Raw genomic sequence first — 25,980 nt, 5'->3', positions numbered from 1 at the left:
ATAGAAGGCTGTAGAGGCCAAGTCAGCGGATATTTTTAAGGCAGAGATAAATATATTTTTGATTAGTACAGGTGTCAGGGGTTATGGGGAGAAGGCAGGAGAATTGGGTTAGGAGGGAGAGCTAGATCAGCCATGATTGAATGATGGAGTAGACTTAATGGGCCGAATTGCCTAATTCTACTTATGACAATAAACTAAACTAAATGTCGGAGGTTAAACAGAAATGCAATCAAATTAGCTGGGGTACATTTCCCTATAACTCGTTCTCACAAAAACATACAAAATGATTTTAATAAAAAGGGTCTCTCTTTTGTCAATTAATCTGTGCATCTGTTTTCTTTCAGATGATTTTAAACCAGCATCAATCGATACATCTTGTGAGGGTGAGCTACAAGTTGGAAAAGGTGACCAAGTCACCATAACGTTGCCACACATTCCAGTAAGTTTCCATTCTTTTCTGATTATGTGGGGGGGAGGGAAGACCTCCCACACACATACAATCAGTCCGAAGAAGGGTCCTGACCCGAATCGTCACCTGGCCATATTCTCCAGGGTTGTTAGCTGACCTGCTGAGTTACTCCTGCACTTTGTGTCTTTTTTTATTGTGGAAACAGTGCAGATGTAGTTCGGAGCTGTGAAGAATATACGGGTAGGTTGGAAGAGGAAGCAAATGCTGGAGCAAACAATATTGATGGAATTGGAAGACGTTTAGTTTAGTTTTTTAGAGATTTAATTTAGTTTGAGAGATATCGTGCGGAAATAGTTCTTTCAGCCCACCGAGTCTGTACCGACCATTGATCCCGCACATTAATACCATCCAACACACACTAGGGACAATTTACATTTATACCAAGCCAATTGACCTACAAACCTGTAAGTCTTTGCGGAATGGGAGGAAACCGAAGATATCGGAGAAAACCCACGAGGTCACGGGGAGAACGTACAAACTCCGTACAGGCAACCACCTGTGGTCGGGATCGAACCCGGGTCTCTGGCGCTATGGCAGCAACCCTACCGCTGCACCACCTTGCTGCCCACAAGAATATGGTGACTGATTGAACGGTTTGAAGCTTAGTTCAGATAAATACGATGCATAATCGGTCCCCATATCCACACAGTTCCATTTCCAGCTGCTTTCTCTCCAAACCACCGCCCAACTCAGAATGCAATAGTCCACCCCCACAAAGGCATGCAGTAAAATGGAATAACCACTAAAACTGTGGTAGTCAAATAAACTCCCTCAATTTGTATGATATTCAATTGCTGATTTTCTGATAATGGGAAAGCAATCTAACAGCACTAAGATGGGCATATAGTCAGCATGGTAGCTATGAGATAGATCAAGGGTTTTCAAAATATGTATCATGTATAATGAAAATGATCTACAGAAGTTGTAAGAAAGAAAATAACACTGCATTAATATGACGCTTTATCATTATACGTTATTGGTTAGAGCACTGGGAGACTGCACTGCTCTGGAATAATATCATTTGCAATGTTTCATTCAAAAGATGCACCTTAAATGTCCTGCATTAGACTTTTGCTTTAAACTTTGCTAAAGATTACATCATTAAAAATGTGCTTATTATGTTGGAATAAATAACATATAATAAGTGGAATGAGCTATGGCTGTGCTACCTGTTCCATATAGGGAAATAAAGAGAAGGCTGTCTGCTTTCCACAGCCTCAACAGAATCGTTTCCCAGCCCCACAAAACCTTCTCAAAACCTTTACCGTCTCCTCAAAATCCATAAACACAACTGCCCTGGCAGACACATTGTTTCCCTGTTCCAGGCGTACACTGGCCCCATCCCCGAACTCTATCTCCGTTACATTGATGACTGCATCAATGCTACCTCCTGCACCCATGCAGAACTCATGGACTTCATCAACTTCACCACCAATTTTCATCCTGCACTCAAATTTGCTTCGATCATCTCTGACATCTCCCTCCCCTTTCTTGATCTCACAGTTTCCATCACAGGAAATAGACTAATGACTAACGTCTATTACAAACCCACTAACTCCCACAACTATCTCGAGTACACTTCTTCCCACCTTGCTTCTTGCAGACTCTATCCCCAACTCCCAATTCCTCTGTCTAAGCCGCACCTGTGCCCATGATGAGATGTTCCATACCAGGACATTCGAGGTGTCCTCATTCTTTAGGCAACGGGGGATCCCCTCTCATAGATGAGGCCCTCACTCGTGTCTCCTCGGTACCCCGCAGCACCGCCCTTGCTCCCCCTCCCCTTAGTCGCAACAGAGACAGAGTCCCCTAGTCCTTATCTTTCACCCCATCAGCCGTCGCATACAACACATAAACATCCGAAATTGCCACCATCTCAAATGGGATCCCACAACTAGCCACATTTTCCCATCTCCACCCCTTTCCGCCTTCCGCAGAGACCTTTCCCTCCGCAGCTCCCTGGTTAACTCAGCCCACCCCACCTAAACCACTCCCTCCCCAGGTACCTTCCCCTGCAACTGCAGAAGATGCAACACCTGTCCCTATACCTCCTCCCTCGACTCTGTCCAGGGACCCCGACAGTCCTTTCATGTTTGGCAGAGGTTCACATGTACCTCCCACAACCTCATCTACTATATCCGTTGTTCAAGATGTGGACTCTTATACATCGGCGAGACCAAACGCAGCCTGAGCGATCGTTTCACGGAACACCTTCGCTCAGTCCGCCTGAACCTACCTGATCTCCCAGTTGCTGGACACTTTAATTCTCCTTATTATTCCTACAAAGACCTTTCTGTCCTAGGTCTCCTCCATTGTCAGAGTGAGGCTAAACACAAATTGGAGGAACAGCATCTCATATTTCGCTTGGGCAGCTGTTATGAATATTGATTTATCTCACTTCAGGTAGCCCTGGCATTCCCTCTCTCTCTCTATCCCTCCACCACCCAAGTCGCACTAGCTTCTCATTTTCACCCTACAAATAGCTAACAAGTGCCTGATTCCTTTATCATCGTTATTTTTTTACATATCTTTCATTCATTGTTCTATATCTCTCCACATCACCGTCTATATCTCTTGTTTCCCTTATCCTGAACCAGTCTGAGGAAGGGTCTTTTCCTGAAACGTCACCCATTCCTTCTCTCCAGAGATGCTGCCTGTCCCACTGAGTTACTCCAACTTTGTGTGTGTATCTTGAGGAAATAAGTTCATGGACTGCCTTGCCTCGTCATCAATGGTAGATTTTTTTTTACTCTGCTATGGGTATCATAAGAAGTTGCATTCAGAATCTTTTTATATCGAAAGGCACAAAGATTATCATCATAACAGCATTTGAAAGACATTTGGAGATGCTATAACTACTCAAGTACATAGATTGAATTGAATTGAATTGAATTGAATCCTTTATTTGTCATTCAGACCTTTCGGTCTGAACGAAATGCTGTTGCCTGCAGCCACACATGTAATAATAACAAAACACAATAAACACAAATTAACATCCACCACAGTGAGTTCACCAAACACCTCCTCACTGTGATGGAGGCAAAAGTCTTAGAGTTACTGTCTCTTCCCTCCTCTTCTCCCTCTGCGCCGAGGCGTTACCCCACCGGGCGATGGCGGCCCGGGGGGTGGTCGAAGCTGCCCGCAGCTGTTGCAACGGGTGCTCCGGAAAACAGGCACCAGCCTGTGACCTGCGAGCTCCCGACATTGTCCTCCACTGGCCCGCGGCCGAGCCCCGGATCCAGGTCGCCGCCGCCAGAACGCCGCCTCAGCGGATAGGAAAGGTTTAGAGGGGTATGGGTCGAATGTGGGCAGGTGGGACTAGTGTAGATGGGGGCATCTTTGTTGGCATGGGCAAGTTGGACTGAACAGTCTGTTTCCAAGCTGTATGACTCGCTGAACTCTATATTTAGTTACTGGGCTCACCGTACAATGAGGCAATGTTTAGGGCTTTGTGAGCTGCATGAGTTTTATTTGGAAACCACCAAATCCGTTACTTAATTTTGTAAGTACCTAGCTCTAGGCCGAACAGGCATTTGTCATGGGGGTTAATTTACAAAGAGTTTTATATTTGCTTTGTATCACCTAATAATGTATTATCTTTTCGTTGACTAGCATGCAACAAAAAGAATTTCACTGTACTTCGGTACATGTGATAATAATAATAAAATAAACTCTAGTAACAGTGATAGTGTCTCTTGAGCCTGAACAGGTCACACTGGATGATCAGTGAATCCACAAAGAGAAAATAATTGATGGAGTTGGGAGAAAGGAGATATTTATGAATGACTGTTTCAGGAGTTTTTGATTCAATGTTTGTCAGTTCCACACATGCCCAGTCTGGCTATTTATAACAAATTATTTTTTATAAAATCAACAGGTCTGATGGTATCTGTAGGGAGAGAGTGTTAATGCATGAGTCATTAGAACTGAAAAAATTAAGAAATAAAAGCTGTTTAATAATCAAATTTTATATTTTGGATTCAGTTTACTTTGGATAGTAATCCCACCTATTGTTACTTTTGGATTGTCTTTACTTCGGATAATATTTAATTTGCTTTTTGAATTTACCTGCCTACGCTGCTACTTTGTATTCATGACATAATAAAAAGACTTCTTTCAGCCACCAATGCACTACTTGATTGATATTTAATCACACTGCTGTGTCCAAAAATGCATATAAGATGCATCAATGCAGATGCTTTTGAAATAATGTGGACATTTTTTTCAGTTCCTTTTAAATTAAATTCCCTGCGCCTTTGTAATGGGTGCTGGTCCATTCAACTTGTTGTATATTTAACGTCCAAAAAAAATTACTTTGCATCAATATTAAATATGGGATCAAGTCAATTTGTCTGTTTCCATATAACATCTATATAATAAAGGAGATGTAACCAGATGCTATATTATAATTGCGTAGAATACTTGGAGAAGTTATCGGTATTATTTTCCCAAACAATTCTCAAATTAGGCAAGGAAATGTTAATGATGTACAATAAATGTTTTTTGGTCACCAGGGCTCCACCCCACCAATGACTGTGTTCAAAGGTAACAAAAGGCCATATCAGAAGGACTGTGTACTTATCATTAACCATGACACTGGAGAGTTTGTGCTTGAGAAGCTCAGTAGCAGTATACAGGTGAAGAAAACTAGGTAAGAACACAAAGCCATTTTTTCAATTGAATCTGCAAAGCAGTTTTGCGTGTGAGGAATAGTTACATAGCTTCTTAACAATGTCATACATAGTGTTTAAGAAGGAACTGCAGATGCTGGAAAATCGAAGGTACACAAAAATGCTGGAGAAACTCAGCGGTTGCAGCAGCATCTATGGAGCTCCATAGATGCTGCTGCACCCGCTGAGTTTCTCCAGCATTTTTGTGTACCTTCATACATAGTATAGTGTTGATTATTCTGTGTTAATTTTGGATGATACATTTTTGATAATCAGACTGTAATGAATACATTTAAAATCTTGGTGTTAATTGCATCTTAGATTTAGTTATGCCAAGACAGAGTTTATTTAATCCATCACATATGAGCTATTAACAGTTGAAATCATTGTTCTTTCTCTAAACCCTTTTTAACAAGATACCAGGGTTGGAGGATGTACCAAGTGTGGTGCTGTGAGGATTAATGCCTTTTATTTTTATTAATTAATTCATATCAGTGATTTAAATGAGAGAATTAAGTGGAATGTATTCAAATTTGTTGATGAGACATAGATGGTTGTAAATGAGAGTTGTGAGGAGCATGCAAAGAGGCTTCAAGGAGATATCAATAGGTTAAGTAAATTGACCAGAATAAAGTCATGGAATGACACAGTGTGGCCCAACTTGCCCACACCGGCCAACATGTCTCAGCTACACTAGTCCCACGTGCCCGCGTTTAGTCCATATCCCTCCTAACCTGTCCTATCCATGTACCTGTCTTAACTGTTTCTTAAATGTTGGAATGGTCCCTCTGGCAGCTTGTTCCATACACCCACTTCCTCTGGCAGCTTGTTCCCTGTAACTACCACCCTTTGTGTGAAAAAGTCACCCCTCAGATTCCTATTAAATCTTTTCCCCTTCACCTTAAACCTATGTCGTCTGGTCCTTGATTCACCAACTCTGGGCGAGAGACTCTGTGCATCTACCCGATCTATTCCTCTCATGATTTTATACACATCAATAAGATGTTCCTGCGCTCCAAGGAATAGAGTCCCAGCCTACTCAACCTCTCCCTATAGCTCAGACCCTCTCGTCCTGGCAACATCCTTGTAAATCTGGCAGAATATGACAGAAGGATATACAAACATTCATAGATACCAATTTTAATAGAAATAAAGATACAGATTGAATAGGCAGAGTACTGAAAATTACCACAGAAGGTACAACAGCCTTCATTAAGAGATCTTTGTGCAGGTGCCCTACCAATGTATATAATTCTTGCTGAGACAGTATCTGGAATATTGTTTATGTTTGAATTCCCTGTGTGAAAAAGGATATACACACCATGGAGTGAAATAATACAGGATGCTGGTGAACAAATACAGGATGCTGGTGAGATCCCTATTTCAAATATTAAGGGTTTGATTTCCTTTTCTAAGGAAATGTATACTTATCAAGGAGGAAATACAATTAAGGTTTACAGGGTAATTCCTAGATGGGTGTTGCAAGGGGTATTAGTTAAGCAGGCTGAATCTAAACTCTCCAGAAGAAAGAGATGGGATCTAATTGAAACATAATTTTTTTTAATGCAGGATGATGTTTCACCAGTTGGGATTTTAGTTTAATTTAGAGATACATCATGGAAAAATGCTCTTTGGCACACCAAGTCCACACTGAGCATCGATCACACTAGTTCTACGTTATCCCACTTTCTCATCCACTCCCCACACATTAGGGGCAATTTTACAGAAGGAAATTACTTTGTACGTCTTTGGGATGTTGGAGGAAAATGGAGCACCTGGAGGAAACACACATGGTTCCAGGAATGAAGTGCAAACTTCACATGGACAACATCCAGGGTCAGGATCCAACCCGGCCGGGTCTCTGGTCATGTGAAGCAGCAGCTCTTCCAGCTGCACCACTTTGGTTTAGAACTTGAGTCATAGTCAAAACATTTCTTCACTCGGAGGTTTGTGAATCTTTGGAATTCGGTGTAAGAGGTGCTTTGGAGGCTCAGTCAATAGTACTTTCAGGGTCAAGGATTTATAGATTTTTGGATGTTGATGATATTAATGATATGGGTTTAGTACATATATTTACATGTTCAGAGGTAAACTTTTGATATAGTAATCTGAAATGTTTCATAAGAGGCTTGCTACATAAATGTTTAAGAAAGAACTGCAGATGCTGGAAAAATCGAAGGTAGACAAAAATGCTGGAGAAACTCTGCGGGTGAGGCAGCATCTATGAAGCGAAGGAATAGGTGACGTTTCGGGTCGAGACCCTTCTTCAGTCTCGACCTGAAACTTCACCTATCCCTTCGGCTGAAGAAGGGCCTCGACCCGAAACATCAACTATTCCTTTGCTCCATAGATGCTGCTTCACCTGCTGAGTTTCTCCAGTATTTTTGTCTACCTTCTTACTAGTATAAAGTGATTGGTGGCCAAACACTATTTTCTCATTAATCATTTTTTAGAGCTGAAGGAAGCAGTAAAATCCAAGCTCAATTGGAATCACAGGCAGTGAGACGATCTCAGCCTACTTCGCAATATAGAGCCCCAAATAAACCATGCACTGGGCCCAAAACATCTCCCTCGAAGGACAACCCATCACCTGAACCACAGCTGGATGACATTAAAAGAGGTAAACAAATACATATGGTCTGTGTGGAAAGGAACGTGAGACTTTTTCAGAATAATTGATGCAACAAGCCACAAAACATCTTTTATGGTTTTGTATATATTTCCTATATATTCTCTTTAAAAAAAAAAGCCCAGTTGGTTTCTCTACAATTCATCTCTATTTCTATGTATTAATGAGTTTGCCCTTCTGAAGGTGTTTATAAAGTCAAAGTCAACCAAGCTCGAATGCTGTTTCATATGCAAGTTTTGATAGATCTGGATACATTTCTTTCATGTACATAAATGATTAAATGACTAATTTGGATGTTTAAAACATTCTTTTAACTGTATTGATGAAATTTTAGGGGAAACAAATATTTCATAAGAGGCTTGCTACATAATTATAGTTGCACAGATAGGACGGTGAATTAGAAATTGAGGGTTCGGTTAATTAGGTTTTTCTTGGTTTACAAAAACCTTCTTGATGGTAGTCCATGGTGATCAGTGCAGAGACACAAATATGCATTTCAATATGTCAAATTTGTCTTGTTTACATTAAAAGGCATTAAAGTCACACATTCAATATCTGCATTCACCAGATAGATATTCCAAAAAAGGGGATTTGAATGAAGGTGAGATATTCAAATTATTGGGACAGCAATCACTAGAATATAAGGAGTGGAGAAGAGATTTTGTTTTTGTTTTTAAATCTTGGAGATGTCTTTCTGCTCCAGCGGAGGCTATCAATTTAGAATGATCAAGGTGTTTTAAGAATTGCTAAACAAAATAATGCAGTGGTGTTGGGGCTTGGAATAGTTGAAATGGAGACTTGGTACTTCTAAAATAAAGCTGACCAAATAGACCAAGATGCCACACAATGAGGAGAGGGCAGGACATTTCTGGTTAAAATAAAAACAGAAAATACTGTAAATACAGCCATGATTGAATGGCAGAGTAGACTTGATGGGCCAAATGGCTTTATTCTGCTCCAAGAACATATGAACATGATAATGCCATCCAAAGCTCTCATGCTTATGTTGTAACTCTCACTTTTTCATCCATCATCCCTGTGCATGCAACAAGCACCACACTTGCTCCCGATGAACCAATATCTCTGCTTTAAAATATTTTCAAACTTCTCCCTGGTGCTGCCTCTTACCCATAGTTTGAGCCCTACAACTCTCTAAGAAGTTTGTGTTCCCCTCGCTCTATTTCTGGTGTTCTGAGGCTTCCCTATTTCCCTATTATAAGGGGTGTACATTTGTCAATCGTTTCCTATCTGCAAAATCACTTTAGTTCTTTATTCCCTACAAAAATATCCATGCTTTCTGCCCCTTTTCTCTGACATTTCTTAAAAAACACATATCTGACAAGCTTTTTGTCATATGTTCTGAAATCTGCTTATGTGGCTCAGTAACAATGAACCAAAACAGATTTATTAATAACTCTCTGAAGTATTCTGGAGCTTGCCAGTTTAAGAATGTTATATAAATGGAAGCTGCTTTTCATCTTTTTATTTGATCTAGCATCAGAATCATTTTTGGACGTAGAAACAAAGAACTGCAAGATGCTAGTTTACACAAAAAGGACACAAAGTGCTGGGGTAACTCAGCAGATCAAGCAGCATCTTTAGTTTAGTTTAGAGATACAAACTTGCTTCTCCGAAGAGGGTCCTGTCCTGAAACATATCTATGTCCTCCAGGGATGCTGCTTGAACCACTGAGTTACTCCAGCACGTTGTGTCATTTTTGGAGTAATATTTTTAGGTTCTGATTTTTCTTCAAAGTTTATTCTAGGATTGCCAAGCAAATGTTGTTTTTCTAGATTTGTTATTTGTGGTTTAGTTTAGAAATACAGCATGGAAACAAGCCCTTTGACCGACCAAGTTCACATTGACCATCGAACCCACTTTCCCCATTCACACTCGTTCTATGTTATCCCACTTTTCATCCACTCCCTTCACATTAGGGTCAATTTTACAGACCAATTAAGCTACAAACCCACGCGTCTTGACGTGTGAACTCCACACAGACAGCACCTAAGGTCAGGATCAAACCCCTGTTTCTGGAGCTGTGATGCAGCAGCTCAACCAGCTACACCACTGTGCTGCCCTTGTTTAATCAGACTGTTAAACAATAATAGAGTACAGGTGTTCTTGTACAGTCTGGTGGAAAACACTTTGCTTTGATAACCTCTAGTGAGATCATTTAAAATTGTCATCATATTTGTTTCTCCCTGTGGGGTTGTGCCCTACCTCTATTCATTCTATAGACCACATAGCCTACTGTCCTGGACTTTTTTATTCCTAGTTTCCTTCATTTATGATGTTTGTCATCAAATGGCTTGGTTGCACTTACTACCAAGTATTTTTCTTGTTCGTCGACAGCCTAGCATAAAACGCATTGTCTTTATAATCTCGAGTGAGATTATTTAAGAATAAGGGGTAAGCCATTTAGAACGGAGATGAGGAAACACTTTTTCTCACAGAGAGTTGTGAGTCTGGAATTCTCTGCCTCAAGGGCAGTGGAGGCCGGTTCTCTGGATATTTTCAAGAGAGAGCTAGATAGGGCTCTTAAAGATAGCGGAGTCAGGGGATATGGGGAGAAGGCAGGAACGAGGTACTGATTGTGGATGATCAGCCATGATCACATTGAATGGCGGTGCTGGCTCGAAGGGCCGAATGGCCTACTCCTGCACCTGTTATCTATTGTCTATTTAAAATTTGCGTCAGTCTCTGTGGAGTTCTGCCCTACCTCTGTGTTACCAAGTATTTTTAGATGTAACATCACGAGGAGAAGAGCAAGGTGACTGTTTCAAGATTGAAAGATGCAACATAGAAACATGCCATTATAGAAACACTACTTCTGTTATCCCACTTTCCCATCCACTTCCTTCACATTAGGGGAATTTACAGATGCCAATTAACCTACAAACCAGCACATCTTTGGGAAGTGGGAGGAAACTGTAGCACCTGAAGGAAACCCATACAATCACATGCAAACTCCGCACAGATCGCAGTCAAGGTCAGGATCGAATCTGTGTCTATTGCGCTGTGAGGTAGCACTCTACCAGCTGTGCCATGCCACCCATCCCAAGATGAATGGAATAAGTTTCAGGATAACGTGGAGAATATGGATCAGGATTTTCCTCTGCACTCCTTGTTCTTGTCACAGCTACCTCATCGCCCCTTCTCCCTCTCACTATCACGTGCACATAAACACTCGTGCTATTTTGTTGTGTGAATGTTTCTTGCCTGTTATCAGCTCATGCCGAAATGTTTAGGTCAGCCATGATCACAGTTAATGGCGGTGCTGGCTCGAAGGGCCGAACGCCCTACTCCTGCACCTATTGTCTATTTTCACACAGGCATGCTTTGCTTCATTTGTTAAAGAATTGAGGGGTTCAGCAATAGGGAGAGGTTGGGCAGGCTATGACTTCATTCCGTGGAGTGCAGGTGGCTGAGGGGTGATCTTATGGAGGTTTATAAAATCATGAGGGGAATAATAGGGTGAAAGCACAGAGTTTTTTTACCCGGCATTGGGGAATCAAAAACAAGAGGAGGTATGTTTAAGGTGAGAGTCAAAAAATGATACAGCATGGAACATGATACAGCCCATCGGCCCAACTTGCCCATACCAGCCAACATGTCCCAGTTACACTAGTTGTTTGGATCATATTTAGTCTAAGATTGTGATAAGTTCAGGAGTTGAGTGGTCCTCACAAATCTGAAACAGAATATCGATGACCAGGTTATAAGTGAATAAATTAGCGGTTTGCTGATGATTAAGAGCAAACTACTTAGTTCATGATTTGCTGGCTTTGATTTAGATAATAGACAATAGGTGCAAGAGTAGGCCATTTGGCCCTTCGAGCCAGCACCTCCATTCACTGTGATCCTACCTTCTCCCCATATTCCCTGACTCGTCTCTCCTTAAGAGCTCTATCTAACTCTCCTGCTACCCGGGCAAAATTCTGTGTCACTGGATAATAATCAAAATTATGAATATGTGGGAGGTCAGGACTTCAGGCTATAGGATTTAAAGCAAATGTTAATCCAAATGCCTTTAAATGCCATAATTGTACCCATTTCCTTTGGCAGCTCTTTCCATGTACGCACCACCCTCTGTGGAAACGTTGGACCTCGGGTCTCTTTTAAATCTTTCATTTCTCTCCTTAAACCTATGCTCTCTAGCATTTGACTCCCTTAGCCTTGGGAAAAGACTGGCCATTCATCTTATTAATGCCTCATTTAATATGCATCTATAAGGTCAGACTCTTATGCTCCAGCGAAAAAGACCCAACCTGTCGAACCTCTCCTAACTTAAACCCTCCAGATCCAACAGCAGCCTCTTATTTGCTCCCTTTTCAGTTTAATGACATCCTTCCTACAATAGTGACCAGAACTCCAAATGCAGCCTTACTAACGATGGTTTAGTTGTAACATGACATCCCAGCTCCTGTAATCAATTCTGTGTTGATGAAGTTGAGTCTGCCAAACGCCTTCTTAACCATGCTACCACTTTCTTGGATCAATGCTTTTACAACATTAGATCTCTCTGTTCTAGAATACTCCCAGGGCATGTAGACTCACCGTTAACTGTGCAAGTCCATTGCTGGTTTGTCTTACCAAAGTGCAATACTTTACCTTAATTTGAGAAACTCCCCTGTGCCACTCCATTAGCCCAATGTATCAGGATCAAGATGCTGCTGTAATCTTGGTTAACATTCTTCATTGTGCACTATACCACCAATATTAGTGTCACTGCACACTTACTAATTGTGCCACCTGTATTTGCCTCCAAATCGTCAATACACATAATGAACAACAGTGGACCCAGCACAAATCAATGTGGTAAACCACTTGGTATACCAGTGGTCCTCCACTCTGAAAAAATAACTCTATCACCACCCTCTGTTTCCTACCTTTAAGCCACTTTTGTATCCAATGGGCTAGTTCAGCCTGGAACCCTTGTGATCTAATCTTCCAAACCAACCCTCTGTGCGGTACCTTGGTCAAAGGCCTTGTTAAAGTTCATGTAGACAATGTCTATTGCATTGGCCTCATTAATATTCAAATTTCCCACGTACAAAGCCATCCTCAAACATTTCTTACCTTCGCAAATGCATATTGCCCACTTCTTGTGACTACACATAAATTCTTTCATTTGATATTGAGTCTCCCTAGCTACACTTTTGCTGCTAATATATTTTAACTGTGATTAATTAAAATATCTGTGACTATCATAGGCACTTTTCAGAGTTTGCACTTTTCCTTTCAAAATATAAGCAGGTTCTATAGGCACTATTAAAGATGAGGATTATAAAACAATAACATCATTAAAGTCCCTAGATTGAAATATCAAAAGGGAAGAGATCAGATTTTTAGATTAACTGGATCAGTAATATAGGTTTGAATTGTTACCATTTAGTTTCTTGAACAGTATTCCATCTTTCCAGCCATGCCTACAAAAAAATTAATTTGGGTGCAAGATGGTGTAAGATTGTTGAGAATTTTAGCTTTCTGATATTTTTTTTTTTGTTGAAAGAAAGCTCGTATCTTACAATTCTCTCTTACAATTTTCCAGAACTGAGAGCTGAAGTTGATATTATTGAACAGATGAGTAGCAGCAGTAGTTCTTCAGAATCTGGAAGTTCATCTGGCAGTGATGACAGCTCCAGTAGTGATGTGGAAAATGAAGCTTGTCCATCTACACTGCCACAGCTGCAAACACAGCAGCAATCCCATTCCCAACCCCATCAGCAACAGCAGCCACAGAATTACAGTAACAGAAGTGCAGCTACAAATGGCACCAGCAGACCTGGAAGCAACCAGCTCATGACCACACTGAGTAAGTATTCAATATATAATTGCTTTAAAAAAAAATAATCACAATTGTGTAAAATACAAATTTTATTTTATAAAGAATTAATTGAAGGATTTTGAAAACATCAAAACATTTGAGATCTCAATCCTGCCCCATCACTCATGACCATAGCTGATCTCTCCCCATTTTTAAAATGTGTCTCACCCTGTTAAGTATCAGCAGTAATATGGCCTTCACAACACCCTGGCACAGAGAATTCTAGAGTTTCACCACTTTGTGAGAAGAAATTCCCAGGCAACCCAGTCCTAATTGATTTCTCTCCTTGCCCTTTAATGGAATTATCTCAACATCTATGTTGTGCCCTCTTAGGAATTTATATGTTCCATTAAGATCATCTGTGGAAGGCCAACCATCTCATTTTAGGAACTAGCCTACTGAATATCTTAGGAACTAGCCTACTGAATATCTTCTAAGGTACACAAAATTGCTGGAGGAACTCAGCGGGTGCAGCAGCATCTATGGAGCGAAGGAAATAGGCGACGTTTCGGGCCGAAACCCTTCTTCTAATATCTTCTAAACTGCTTCAAATGCTAGTACATTTGTAAGTAAGACCACACTGCACACAGTATACCAGCCTGTGCAATTTAACCAACGATATTTCAACTATGAAAGGCTTCAGCTGTCCTTGATTGCTATCTAAAGACCTCTATATAAAATAATCATCAGTAAAACCACTTTTTTAAAAACATCTGCATCATTATTTAGCTTGGCTATATTAATTTCCAACTAATGGACAAAATGAATAATAATATCTGAATTGACTTTAAGCTCTTCTTCCTTATAATCTACTAAGGTGTAGTTCTTTGAATCCCACATAAAAAATAATTATTTCCACGTCCCACTCATTCTGCTACCTGTGTTTACTTGTGGCTTTAGAGCTGCCTGTTCTTTGCACAGCCAAATTTAATGTAACTGCCATTTCAGGCTGATAATTGGCAGACCTTTTAACAGAAATTGAAATGAATTCATAATGCTTTTCTTGGGCACGTGGCACATGCAAGACTTAATATTTTTCCTACGAAAGGAAATCAGCAACAAAGTGAAAATAGATATTAAAAACTGCTTAATGACGGATGACAGAGGGTAGAGTGCTGACATGGATAGAAAATTGGTTGGCAGACAGGAAACAAAGAGTAGGGATTAACGGGTCCCTTTCTGAATGGCAGGCAGTGACTAATGGGGTACCGCAAGGCTCAGTGCTGGGACTGCAGCTATTTACAATATACACCAATGATTTAGATGAAGGGATTCAAAGTAACATTAGCAAATTTGCAGATGACACAAAGGTGGGTGGCAGTGTGAACTGTGAGAAGGATGCTATGATAATGCAGGGTGACTTGGACAGGTTGGGTGAGTGGGCAGATGTGGATTAATGTGGATATATGTTAGGTTATTCACTTTGGTAGTAAAAACAGGAAGGTATATTATCTAAATGGTGTCAAGCTGGGAAAAGGGGAAGTACAATGGGATCTGGGGGTCCCTGTTCATCAGTCAATGAAAGTAAGCATGCAGGTACAGCAGGCAGTGAAGAAAGTGAATGGCATGTTGGCCTTCATACAAGGGGAGTTGAGTATAGGAGCAAAGAGGTCCTTCTGCAGTTGTATAGGGCCCTAGTGAGACCACATCTGGAGTTTTGTGTGCAGTTTTGGTTATCTAATTTGAGGAAGGACATTATTGCTATTGAGGGAGTGCAGCATAGGTTTACAAGGTTAATTCCCGGGATGGTGGGACTGCCATATGCTGAGAGAATGGAGCTGCTGGGCTTGTACACTCTGGAGTTTAGACGGATGAGAGGGGATCTTATTGAAACATATAAGATTATTAAGGGTTTGGACACGCTAGAGGCAGGAAACATGTTCCCGATGTTGGGGGAGTCCAGAACCAGGGGCCACAGTTTAAGTATAAGGGGTAAGCCATTTAGAACGGAGATGAGGAAACACTTTTTCACACAGAGAGTTGTGAGTCTGAGGAATTCTCTGCCTCAGAGGGCAGAGGAGGCCGGTTCTCTGGATACTTTCAAAAGAGAGCTAGATAGGGCTGTTAAGGATAGCAGAGCCAGGGGACGGGAGAAGGCAGGAACGGGGTTCTGATTGGGGATGATCAGCCATGATCATATTGAATGGCTCGAAGGGCTGAATGGCCTACTCTTGTACCTATTGTCTATTGTCCATAACCTCTTGTTAATAATACAAAATCTTTGTTTTCAGGAAGTGATTTACAATTGAGTGAATCTGGGAGTGACAGTGATGATTAAAGTCTGAGGAAAACGGGCCATCTACCTCCACAATCATCCAAAAGGAAAAGTGTGCTGTTACATTGGTTAGATTAGAGATTTTGTGTGAAACAAAACATTTCTTGTGTGTGTCCTTACAGAAGATCAAATATGGGGTGATTAATGCTGTACGATTTAGAAATATATTTAATTACTTTTTAAAAGTTAAATTAGAAACATTAATTTCACTTGTATATTTTGTCAGGTATTCTAATTCATTTTCTTAAGGCTTGATGATCTTTTAAGTAAACATGCATTTTCAAAACTACCAAACAGGAATGACATTGATGCTGAATCATGTATATGTGCAATGTTTATCTTGCATTTTAAAGTGTAATTATACAATAAGTTTGTATAAACAGAACATATGTCACACAGTGTAGAAATCCTTTGGCAGGGCCAATGCCCACAAATACCAATATTATGTGAGGTAATAGGTATTGAGCTATGTGGTTTATTGGGATTAATTGTGGGAAACAGTTGTGGTTACAAACCTGAATTTAAGAACCACAGATGTGCAACTCTAGAAATTAACAGCAACAATGTTTCTGAAATCTTAGAGTATTTTGGGTGAGACAAGTTATGAGACTAGGCTTAATTTCCTAAAACAAGACATTTCAATGTAAAAACAACGATATACTTGTAGTACTTCTTGAGTGGTATAAGAACACCATTATTTATGGAGGAACTTGTTTGAAACTGGATATTCTGACTGTTCTCCTATCGTTTTAGAATTTCTACACATTTCTACATACATAGAATTTCTACACATTTGTTACTATTTAATGTTTCAGTTGAAAAACATTTTATTTTGATTTTTTTTAAATTCTTTAATTTAATTCATGATGCTCTTCAATCTTGTATCTATGAAATAGAAAAAAAACATTGCTGCTCCGTGGCTATTCTGTCAACATCTGATTCACAAATTTTACATATCACTACTGGCCTGAGTGGGCTGATGATCTTCTCCCAGACCTCAATTATTATCTCAACAGTTGGTGTATCTTTCTGTTTTTGTAAGATTGGTCAGTCTACTTTCAAGCAACAGGTTAAAGACCTCATCATCTGTGGCTAATGATTTGTATATGCACGTGCCTGTGAAAGATTATTCAAAAAATTCCAATTGAAGCAGAAATTTGGTATCAATTCACCATAGTATTGATCTTCATTGGTTTTCCAACTCTGACAATTAAATCCTATGAATGAAAAAAGATTTCTACTTCAAAATGAAGCATCCAACAAAATTTTAGTAAATTCAGATAATATTTAACGTATTCCAACAAAATTGACGTGTAAGAATGTAAACAGATACTGAATGCTTCAGTTTGCCAAGCCATGAGGCTATGAATTAAATATGAAAGAAATGACAGTAGATGCATTGAGAATTTGTTATATTCTGCTAAATAATGAATTGAGAAATAGTGATTGATTAGAAATGCCTAATTTCTCCATGACATTATATAGGTTGGAAGAAGATGTCTTAGCTTATCTTCAATCACCTTTCTTCCTCTCTCCACATTTAATTATTCCTTAAACCAAGCTCCGGTGGTCATTTTATGGCTGCTTTTGTTATATCCTATTCCACTAAAGTTCTCTTACTCCTTTTTTCCACATTTACAATTTTCTTTTCCACGGAAAACTGTTTGGGGGATATGTGAAAATTGAAAATCTGAGAGTATGGATGCCTCACTACACAAGGATGGAGTTACTCTTCCAATAATTAGAGGACCATAGAGGAGATTAGCTGATGAATCTGATTAGCTTGTATATTTGTAGTACTTCTGATTAATGTGACCTTGTACCACTAATGCCATAGCCTATTAGAGTTAAACATTTAACCAGTTACACCTGATACCTGATTTTTTTTTAAATAACTGGCACACTGTAAGGATATTCTAATTCAACCCTCACACCCATACTAATTTTCTGCTTTTTTCATAAGTGATTTTAATACAGCAGCTCGATCCAGCATGTAGAGTAATGTATTCTCACAAGATGAACATTCTTAATCCAAATTTGCAGGGGTAAAAAGGGTTCCAAATCGAAATGTCATTGAGCCATGTTCTCCAGAGAAGCTGCCTAACTTGCTGAGTTACTCCAGTACTTTGTGTCTATTCTTAATCCAGAGCTATCTTGTTATATTGAGTTTGCTTTGTTTATCAGATTGAGAGTTAATTGAAAATATTACAATTGTATTTTGTAGGTTTGTAATTTTAATTAATTTATAACACTGCAATACTAATATAGGGTTACTCAATCCTATAATGAACAGAACCTGTTTGGTGAGGTAAAATCTGTTGTTCACAAAGTTTTTGTTTATTCATAGCAAATTCATGGTTTAAATACAGATTTGAGGAACAATATTAAACTTCATTGTTTTATGAAATTACATTGCCCAGACTGAAGCAAGGTCAAGTGATCTATTCCTTGGCCTCAATTTGAATGTATATACAAATGCTAAATATACACAATTGTCTATGTCTGGTGTGTTATTTTACACTGCTTCTCGGCGTGGCTTCTGCTTTTTCCCCTCCAACCTAAATGGTGAAGGATTACAGCACAGTAATTACATAATTTATCCAGACCATCTGATATGGTCGCTCACAGCATTTTGTTGTCAATTGAATGTATCACTGAGTAAATTGTAACAGATTCAACGTAGTGTCAAATAGGCTACATTGGATAATGATGACATATCTTCCCTAAGGGATATTTGTCTAAAAAAACAATATGCTAGTTTTGATATTAACCAATCAGTAATTCAAATTAATAATCTGCAGTAGGTATTTAGCTAAATTTACTGTACGCCAGTACTATAACTATTTTGATGCAATTCCTGGTCTCCATAAGTAATTTTGTTACATTACACTGACTGCACTTGGAAAGTAGTTCATTGCCTGCGGATTGTTTTATGATTATGCGAGGTCATAACTGCAATTCATTGTGTTATAACACTATTTGATCAATGTTACATCTGGTGCTTATAGACCGCCGGCAAGATCTAAATCCGAGCATCAATGTGACAGGGTATCTCGGTGTCCTTGAAGGATGAAAGAAAGCGCGCTGCGCCGCGCCGTACTCATCCTTGCAGCGTTTACACCAGCACGGCGCAGCACGCGCCGCTGACACCCGCCCTCTTGTGCCTCGTGCTCCGGGTTGGTGGGTGGGTGGGTGTGAGGAGGGGAGGGGGCTGGCGGGGAGGGGGCAGTCTGAGCGGCGGAAGTGCGCCACAAAGCGAGCGACAAGTCAAACAAAGCGCGGTGAGCTCGCTGGCTGGGCCGCTCTCTCTCTCTCTCTCTCCTCTCTCCCTCCACTCACTCACTCACTCACTCCCCCAGGCTGATGCGGCGGGCCAGGTCGCGGCTGAGGTAACGGACGACGCTCGCCCGCCCGCCCGCCCGCACCGGAGGAGCCGGTCGCCATGGAATTCCAGCAGTTCGTCGACATCGCGGACAAATGGTGCTACAACACCCCGTTCGAGCTGATCGCCACCGAGGAGGCTGAGAGCCGCCTGGATTTCTACGCGGATCCCGGCGTTTCTTTCTACGTCCTGTGCCCAGACAGTGACTTCAGGGATAATTTTGTGAGTTGGTGAGGGGGTGGGTGGGTGGGGGGTGATTCTCGCTCTCTGGTCAATCTTGGCCTTGCTGCGTCACGGCCGCCGGTCCCTGCCATCTCCATCTGGCCGCCGCCGCTATCCTGGTCATGACAGTGAGAATAAATCCGTGTAAGGGGGGTCCCTACCATTCAAACCTTGCTCAATGCTCATCAAAATCTCTCTGGGGTTAATGGCTGTGGTCTCCGCCCCTCCCGAACCGTGGCCCCAAAATAAGCTTCTACATTACAGGAGGCGCTTGGCCGGTGTCCTCGTTCCTCAGCAATGCTGCAAAACAAAGACCAAGCCAAGCGGCAGACCTTGCTGCACCGCCCTTGCCTTTCGTTATCTGTCGTTATTAAATACAGTCTTGTGAGATAGTTATGGAATTATGAGGTTGAGGTTTTACAGTCAGTGCCTGTCTAGTGGACAGCGAGTCGACTCCCACACTGACTTCGGTATAAACGCAGTCGAATAAAGCTGCGGCTGGTGTCCTTCCCTCAGCTGCCCTTAGCGTGTATTGCTGTTGGCTGCTAAATCCTCTTTGAAAAGTTACACACTTGCATGCCTTAAATTAAATATAATATTTATTACTACCTGTATGTTTATATTATTATGTTTCGAATGCGTTATTGCCTAGCAGCAGGCGGAGAGCCCATTTTGCATGTTAAATAATTCATGCAGGAATCCTGCCTCTAGCCCTTCCCCCGCCCCGCATGTCGAATGAGCTGACTTTATTTTCTGTGCAAAAGTGAGCATGCATCCTACTCGATATAATGGATTAATACAATCATTGTTCACATCAAATAATTTAATCACCGTGCTGGGTTGTCATATTATACCCCTTGCCTCACTCGGTACATTGTCCCCACAAGCATGCTCATCAGAAGGAGACGTTTACTATTTAGTTGGTTGCTTCTACTGATGGTTGAAGAGCATTTTAATCACAACATGCAGCACTGAAGTTTTTTTTGCATTACATTTTTATTGATATATGATGTAATTGCTGGCAAAACCAGAATCTATTGTCCATCCAGAATTAACCATATGAGAAACGGCGCCTTCTTGAACTGTTGCATTGTTGTGATGTAACTACGCACAAGTGTTAGTCCAGAATTTAAAGGATTTTATCCCAGCAATAAGAAAAACTGATGGGTCCAAATTGGGGTGGTATGAAACTTGGGAGTTTGTGGCATTACTTAGTACCTGGTGATCTTTCCAGGAAGCTGAGGTCACAGATACTATCAAATAAACTTTTGACAGGTTGCTGCAGTGCATCTTGCAATTCCTACCTTCTACAGGCATGATGTGCTGGGACTGAAGGGGTGAAAGTTTAAGGGTCTAACAGGAGAGCCAAAAGTGAGTTAAGTGATCGAATTGCATCTAGATTAATTTAATTTATTCAGCCACACTCCTGATTTGTGCATCTAAATGCCAAATGGCCATTGAAAATTAAGGGGCGAAGTGTAACTCAGTAGATAACTCGCCTTTAACTTATCCATGTTACCAACTAATTAAAGGTAGACACAAAATGCTGAAGTAACTCAGGCAGCATCTCTGGAGAAAAGGAATGGGTGACGTTTTGGGTCGAGACCCTTCTTCAGACCCCCCTCTCACCAACTAATTAATTGTGTCGGTCAAGATGTGTATCTGGCTAGGCCTCAATGCTTATGGTGGGGAAAACAATGGTAATGCCACTGAAAGAGAAGTTCTGAGATTGTAATTGGCCTAGTCTGCAGTTGCCTTCTAGTAGGGAGGGCAAAGTCCAGCTGTTAAGAAAATCTATCATTTGAACCAGACCTGTTACAGGGACTCAGTTGGGCCAATGGTATAACAAATTTAATTGTTTTAAAAATTACTGTTATTAAATTGTCTCAAAATAATTGTGTCACATTGCTAAACTGATAACAGTATTTGCATAATTAGCAACAAATAACCATAACGTGGAAGATAAACTTCAAATGTGATCAGTCTTTCACTGTAAATCAGACAGGTAATTCATTTTATTTAAGCAGAGAAATGTTCGATCATGAAATAAATGGCCTTTTACAAAAAGTGATAGATGCAGAATATGTACTTACAACTTGTATCTACAAGTGGACTATGCATGATTATACAATTAATGGCATTACACTTAATTACACATCCAAGTCCATGGTTCTCTAAATGTGGCAACACGAGTAGATAGAATGGTAAAGAAGGCATGTTTGTCTACATAATTCGGGGCATTGAGTATAAGATTTGGGATGTCATGATGCAGCTTCATAGGAATTTGGTTAGCCCCCCCAAATCTCAATTAATTGGAAGGGTTCCAACCCAAGCGTCACCCATCCATGTTCTCCAAAGATGCTGACTGACCCATTAAGTTACACCAGCACTTTGTGCCTTTTTTTTTTTTTAACACAACCACAAATGCTTCAACTCAGAAGTGTTTGTATGTGATGCAAATCTTTGGGATTCTATGTCTGAACCAACTTAATCAGAATCAGTCGATTTTAAGTCCAAAAAACCCCTAAATGAAACAAATGTTCACTGAAGAATAGTATTTATATCACTTTGCTTTTTGACCTTTAAACTTCCTGAGTTCTCTATGAACCGGCCTAGAAACTAAAATTAAAAGTGGACTGAATTGTTCATTACTCTTGCTGAGTTGTACCTAAATGTACTCGGTAGTAATACTCTTTTAAGACATAATCAAAGTTAGGCGTGAGAAGGTATTGCATGTTAAGACAATCAAATAAGATCTTTTCGAGTCCACACACAGATTAGAAGTTGTTCAGCCAGAGCTGAGCACACTTCTTGGCATCTACATACAATGGTGTCTGTCTTGCGCTTCTTGTGCGTGGTGGTGGAAAGATTGCTGGAAACAGGGCTGCGACGTGAACACTCTTTCATTGACCCCATCAAGTAAGTTTAGCTGCATTGAATTAAAGAACAAAAAAGGATGTCACCGACAAATGGTCCAAGGGCAATTGAAGAGCATATTTGTCGTAAAAATTCTTAAAAGTGTTAAAGTGCTAATTATCCGAATAGTACCTGGGATATAATTAATACATAGACAAAAAAGGCACAGAATTCCTGCATTTCATTTTGGGACCAGTATGTTGCAAGCCCAAACAGAGAAACAAGATATTCTGGATTTATTTTTATGAAACACGTGCTAATTAGAAAGAGTATTAGTGGAACATGATTTTTGTAGTAGTAACCATCATTCTGTTTGAGCCTGTACATCAAAAAAGGAAAAAATGAAACAGTGATGAATTAAGGCTTATTTACCACAGTAAGGAGTGAATTAAAAAAAATAGTGGGTTGAAGCAGCTATGAAGATGCGAGACAGATCTCAAGGAGAGTGGCAAATGGAATCCAAAATTGGCTGTGACAGGAAGCAAAGGGCTTTGGTGGATATTTATATAGATACATAGACAATAGGTGCAGGATTAGGCCATTCGGCCCTTCGTGCCAGCACCGCCATTCAATGCTACCATGGCTGATCATTCACAATCAGTAGCTCGTTTCTGCCTTCTCCCCATATCCCTTGATTCTGCAAGCCCTAAGAGATCTATCTAACACTCTTTTGAATACATCCAGTGAATCGGCCTCCACTGCCTCCTGAAGCAGAGAATTCCACAAATTCACAACTCTGTGTGAAAAAGTTTTTCCTCATGTCAGTTCTAAATGGCCTACCCCTTATTCATAAACTGTCCCCTGGTTCTGGACTCGCCCAACATCGGGAACATGTTTCCTGCATCTAGTGTGTCCAATCCCTTAATAATTTTATGTGTTTCTATAAGATAACCTCTCATCCTTCTAAATTCCACCATCCTGGGAATTAACAGCTGCACTCCCTCAATAGCAAGAATGTCCTTCCTCAAATTAGGAGACAAAATCTGCACACAATACTCCAGGTGTGGTCTCACCCTGTACAACTACCTCTTTGCTCCTATACTCAATTCCTCTTGTTATGAAGGCCAATTCTTCAAAAAAGCTTTCTTCAATGCCTGCTTTTTTTTGGTTCTCTAATTAAAAAATGTGGCAAGTTGGGTTCAGTATTTAGCACCTTTTTGTATAACTAAATGTTGGGGGCATAATAAAGAAGATTGCAGATTATTTTTTTAAATCAGCAATGTTTGATGGGTGAGAAGTCTTGGGAGTGTCAGTTTGTAGATTTTCTGTTCGGACAGAAAAATTATGATCTAGGGAAATGGGAAAGTGTTTTGGGAGTTGCAACATGAAGTAGGCAATGTTGCAAAATGGACAATGGGAATAAAATAATAAGAGTTATTAGTAACAGTAAAGAGTTAATTTTGTGGAATTGTAAATATTGAACAATTTTGTTTGTTGGTGCCAACAAAGTTGAATTCATTGTCCTGTCCCTTCATAAAGCTATCACATACTCTAAATCAGTGGTTCTTAACCTTTTTGGCATAGGCGAACAAAATACTGTATGTGGTATGTACCTTTGTTAAATAAATTGATATGTTATTTGTGTCCCCTTCATGACCCCCGGCAAAGCCCCAAACGACCCCCATAGGTTAAGAACCACTGCTTTAAATAGCCTGCATGCTTACCATGTAACTGCTGGAGGTGTATCATTTTACTTTTTCATCTACTACCTTTCGGTAATCAAGAGACCAAGTACTCTGCCCCAATGCAGCAACGATTTATTTATTCTAACTGGGGAAACCAAATCCATATTGTGTGATAATTTTGCGGAACCTTCACTTGGTCTGCAAGTGTGACCCTGATTCCCTTGTTGCCTCTGGTTTCAGAAAGCAAGTCCATTCCCAGTCCTACTATAAATTTTGTCTCTTTACCCTTCTATGTTATTCAAATGAAACTCAATGTAAACTAACAGAATATGGACCTCATCTTCTGACTTGACACATTACTTTGCGGCCCTGGAATAATTTGAGTAAATTCTTTGCACATTCTGAAGCTTTTGTATTTTTCCTTAAATGTTATGAACTGAACACAGTACTTCAGTGGTTTACTAGTGTTTTATAAAGTTCATGAATTCCTTGCTCTTTTCATTTGACTCTATGAAACTCAGGAATGGGTGTACCTTTTTAATCACTCTCAGTTTGCCGTACCATGTTCAATACCTTTTATGCTCTTAAATCCGTTTTAGAATGATGTCCTCTTGATTATATTGCCTTCTCTCATTCTTCCTACCTAAATGTATTGCTAGCATTTCTCAGCATTGAATTTCACGTCATCAATTGCCCATTCCACAAACATGTCTATAAAAACCTCCCCCTGCCTTTCTCGGCATTTTTGAAATCATGGCAAATCTTTAATTAAAGTACAACCTTCCTTGCCCCTTTCAATATTTATATCCCATGTCTCTGTCTTGACTATACACTGCAACTGAACCTGCAGCCAGGGCACAGAATTTCAAAGATTCTTTAGCTTCTGTGTGAAAAAAAAGTAATCTTTTCTTGAATTGCCAATGTGAGATTGTGATTCCCTTATCACAATATTTCCTTATTACGATCTTCCACACAATTGGACGTGCCTCCAAGCTTTGTGTCATGCTTGCTGTTCATTTGTGTACAATTTTTGTAATCTGGGAATCTACCCAGTATACCCAGAACTTGGGACCTACCCTGAGGAACTCAGCTATATATTTCCTTCCAGTCACTGAACTTTGGCTTTTCTCAATTTTTTTTTCATCCACGCTGTTAGTATTTTTATTCTATGGGTTTCAGTCTTCGTCCAACACCTATTAAGTTACATTATCAGTTGCCTTTGAAACTCTATACATGTGTATTTCTCATGCCTAACTCTCCTTACCTAATCAACAAGACTTGTAACTAGAGATTTATTTTAACAGATCTATTCTGGCTTTCTCTGATCAAGCCAGTTATCCTTTTGATCGCTACTGTTTAGGAGTATGGCATCAAGGAGCTCTGGTAAATTTGATCCTTAGGCACCAAACGGGAAAATACAAGTCCAGTAGTTAGACTTGTATTTTGCACAAAGGACGATGGTTCGAGATGTGGCAAGCAATCAACCTATTCCAGCACATCATTGAGCGAGTTCCTTTCAGCAGTATTCTGGACCCAGCTGTCATCAAATGCTGTTTCAATTACATTCATTCCATTATGAAGTCAGAATTGGAGATGTTTGCTGATGATTGTACAATATTCAATTGTATTTACAATACAACAAATGAAGCCGTTCATGTCTCATGTAGCAAGATATATGCAGCATTCAATCACGTCCTGCTAAATGAGGCTAATCTTTATGCCACAAATGTATCAGGTATTTAATATATCCAAACAAAAGGAAATCTAACCACCTGGCAATGGCATTATTATCACTGAGTGCCACAATGTTAATATAGAGACACCATTAATTGATAACTAAACCAGACCAGCTACAAATGCAATGACTACAAGAGTAGGCCAAATGTTGTATATCCTGCAGAGAGTGACTTACTAAATATTTTCTACGGTGTGAGTCAGGAATCAGATGGAATACTTTCCACT

General features: G+C 40.1%; 2 protein-coding genes across 2 annotated transcripts in view; both read left to right on the top strand.

Annotated features, from left to right (window-relative positions):
• Positions 1–18,374, top strand: part of eaf1 (ELL associated factor 1) — a 31,747-nt gene extending 13,373 nt beyond the window's left edge. The window contains exons 2-6 of the mRNA XM_033016858.1: positions 345–439; positions 4,984–5,120; positions 7,593–7,759; positions 13,323–13,586; positions 15,830–18,374. Of these exons, the coding sequence (XP_032872749.1) occupies positions 345–439; positions 4,984–5,120; positions 7,593–7,759; positions 13,323–13,586; positions 15,830–15,876 (710 nt within the window). The 3' untranslated portion in view covers positions 15,877–18,374. The remainder of the gene's footprint in view (positions 1–344; positions 440–4,983; positions 5,121–7,592; positions 7,760–13,322; positions 13,587–15,829) is intronic.
• A 678-nt stretch (positions 18,375–19,052) lies between these two features.
• Positions 19,053–25,980, top strand: part of mturn (maturin, neural progenitor differentiation regulator homolog) — a 28,288-nt gene continuing 21,360 nt past the window's right edge. Inside the window, exon 1 of the mRNA XM_033016867.1 lies at positions 19,053–19,477. Within this exon, the coding sequence (XP_032872758.1) occupies positions 19,316–19,477 (162 nt within the window). The 5' untranslated portion in view covers positions 19,053–19,315. The remainder of the gene's footprint in view (positions 19,478–25,980) is intronic.

This window comes from Amblyraja radiata, chromosome 2, assembly GCF_010909765.2.
Source record: "Amblyraja radiata isolate CabotCenter1 chromosome 2, sAmbRad1.1.pri, whole genome shotgun sequence".
Taxonomy (NCBI): domain Eukaryota; kingdom Metazoa; phylum Chordata; class Chondrichthyes; order Rajiformes; family Rajidae; genus Amblyraja; species Amblyraja radiata.
Note: the sequence above shows the minus strand (reverse complement) of the source record. Positions and strands in the feature narration are given on the sequence as shown.